At 34.4% G+C, this 2,328-nt stretch overlaps 1 protein-coding gene across 2 annotated transcripts; it reads right to left on the bottom strand.

Annotated features, from left to right (window-relative positions):
- Positions 1 to 605: 605 nt before the first annotated feature.
- On the bottom strand, positions 606 to 1,904 carry LOC116346059. Of its 2 annotated transcripts, none has more exons than XM_031775965.1 (5): positions 1,624 to 1,904; positions 1,371 to 1,467; positions 1,201 to 1,310; positions 1,051 to 1,135; positions 606 to 982 (listed from the first exon to the last, which is right to left on the bottom strand). In XM_031775965.1, the coding sequence occupies exons 1-5, from the start codon at positions 1,717 to 1,719 to the stop codon at positions 945 to 947; spliced, it is 426 nt and encodes a 141-aa protein (XP_031631825.1). In that variant the 5' UTR covers positions 1,720 to 1,904; the 3' UTR covers positions 606 to 944. The 2 variants fall into 2 exon arrangements, with proteins under 2 accessions (XP_031631825.1, XP_031631823.1); XM_031775963.1 differs by having other exon boundaries at positions 606 to 919.
- Positions 1,905 to 2,328: the final 424 nt, after the last annotated feature.

The following is a 2,328-nucleotide window of genomic DNA, read 5'->3' as shown; positions in this document are numbered from 1 at the left end:
TCATTGTAGCAATTATGAAGAGAGTCATGTACCTAGTATTAGGTCGAGACAAACTGGTCTGATCCTGCCAATGCCAGTCTGCTATTTATAATTATCAGCAGCAGTTTTTAGATGAGGACCCCTTTGATGATCTTACCTTTCTCGCGCTTTGATAATAAGTTAATTCCAGCTCTTATACGAACGGTAGAATGTTTCAAATGAATTGAAGATATGTTAATTCGATGACAATCTGATTTGATGCTTCCAAAATAATAATACGTCTTGACGTTCGTTCGTCTCGTTTCGAATGAATGGCAAAATTTGATACGATTATGCAGTAATAACAATCTGTCAAAATGAATTCGCTGCCTTTTATAGTCTAAACACAGCAAAATAAACTTGGTCAAAATTCATTTTTGACAATTCATCAATTCGCTGTCTGAATTATTTAGATTGGAATAACATGTACTCCTGTTTGGCGAAAAGAAACGATTGCAAAGAAGCTATTAAAAATTTGAATTTATTAATTATATGGAAAATTGATTTTTACAATTAATCAAATTATCGACATTTTTGGTTTACATGAAGACTTTTTTTTCAAATTCAAGAATTCCGTTTGCATCCATTCATAAATTTTAATTCATTTTTTTTTCATCCGATCATAATCTTGATCTGGATGGCAAAAGTCCTTGTTTTTTCAGCTGTGAAATCTTTTTATTAAAGTGCTTGAAATCCACTTCTGAATATTGAATCCTAGTTAATTTAAAAGGATTTGCTATAGATGAAATGGGCACTGTTAGATTCACCTTAAATTCCCGTCTTGCTACAGCTTCATTTTCTGTTCCGTATAACCAATGGCACAGGGTTGGTTGTCCCATTCCATATGCATTCATTTCTTTTTCAATCATTTCGTATATTTGATCATAAGATGATTTTTTATCTATAAAAATGAATCGATAGTTCGTTTACTCTATTGCAATTAAATTCACACCGAAAATAATTTCTGAAAAATACAATTTGACGAGGCCATTTCGTGACTTTAATGATTCATAAATTTTCGAATGATCTTACCGTTTACTTTCGATTCATCATAGATATGATTTCTCATTTCCGCAAGAACTCTCGATAAATTATCATTTCTTTCGTTTCGATTTTCCTTTAAAACAAAGAAAAACAATGAACTAATTTTAAAATAATGCACAATTTTCATATGCCACATACCATGAACTGAAGGAAAGATATCCAATCATTTTTTGCGAATTGTATACCAGCCTGTCTGGCTGAGGAGTCTATTTTTGGTTTGTTGTACATCTTTTCAGCCCGATTAAAATCTGAATTTCAAAGGGTCATGTCTTATTGTGTTCTTTCGTGGAACTATAGTTTATACTCACCAATGATGAAGCCATTGTTTCTACGGAACATTATATTACGACTTGCGATGTCCTTGTGCTGAATGCCATAGCTGTGTATGTATTTTGATATTCGCACCTTGGAAGTAATTAAGAATATATAAGCATCGATTGGAATTCAGAGGTTTTACTTTAGGCATTTTACTAAGTTCTTCGTCACCAAAAACGTGTGTGACAGTTTAAAACAACTTTCATCAAAAAGAAGCTACTTCTTTTATCAAAGTGGCATACTTACGAATTCTTTGCACAGAATCAGATTATCGACTGTATTTAGCTGACCAAAGTAATAATCCTGATCGAAGTCCTGGTCGAGTAATGTAATGCCCATCATGATATAAGCATCACCCCAAGTACCATAATGATACACATTTGGAATGCCGTACAATTCAACTGATGGCTCATCCACTGCATGCAACGCTGCATATACTTCGTATTCTTTTACTTTTCCGCACACATATAGTGTGAAAGGGGAAAGTATTGTAATGGGTCAAAATTTACGACATCTCAAAAACATGTTTTCTGGACGTTTCTGAGGTCAGAGAACCCGAATCAGGCCGTTTTGAGCATGGTTGTTGTGGGTCTGTTCCACGTCGTACGTCGTACGTCGTACGTTGTCCGCCGTACGCAAAATTTGTCCATCGATTATCTCACCCCCCAGAAAAGTTATTTAAAATCTGACTTCACGGGATGATTGGGGGTCCCGAGGAATAGAAATCATTAGATTTTGAGCGATTTTGGTTGATGGAAAAAAATTTCATGCCTGGAGTGATACCTATGAAAAAGAGTCCAATTTTCGTCCAAAAGTCATACTTAATGTAGACTTAAACACTCAAAAATATGTAATGGGGGGTTTTTTGGCACGAGAAAACCGAATCCGAGGTTAGTTTTGAGATACAATCAATTTTTGATACAGTTTCCTTGGAAAAATCACAAAAAAATT

Source organism: Contarinia nasturtii, unplaced genomic scaffold (genome assembly GCF_009176525.2).
Source record: "Contarinia nasturtii isolate CC-2019 unplaced genomic scaffold, AAFC_CNas_1.1 Cnas_scaffold_1426, whole genome shotgun sequence".
NCBI lineage: Eukaryota > Metazoa > Arthropoda > Insecta > Diptera > Cecidomyiidae > Contarinia > Contarinia nasturtii.
This window is presented reverse-complemented; position numbering and strand designations above follow the sequence as displayed.

Bases quoted from the DNA above. Each gene is read 5' to 3' on its own strand.
- LOC116346059 (XM_031775963.1), bottom strand. From the start codon at position 1,719: ATGATGGGCATTACATTACTCGACCAGGACTTCGATCAGGATTATTAC. The intron at 1,468-1,623 runs GTAAGTATGCCA...ATTACTTCCAAG, and splicing joins TGATTCTGTGCAAAGAATTC to GTGCGAATATCAAAATACAT. The intron at 1,311-1,370 runs GTGAGTATAAAC...TTTGAAATTCAG, and splicing joins AAACAATGGCTTCATCATTG to ATTTTAATCGGGCTGAAAAG.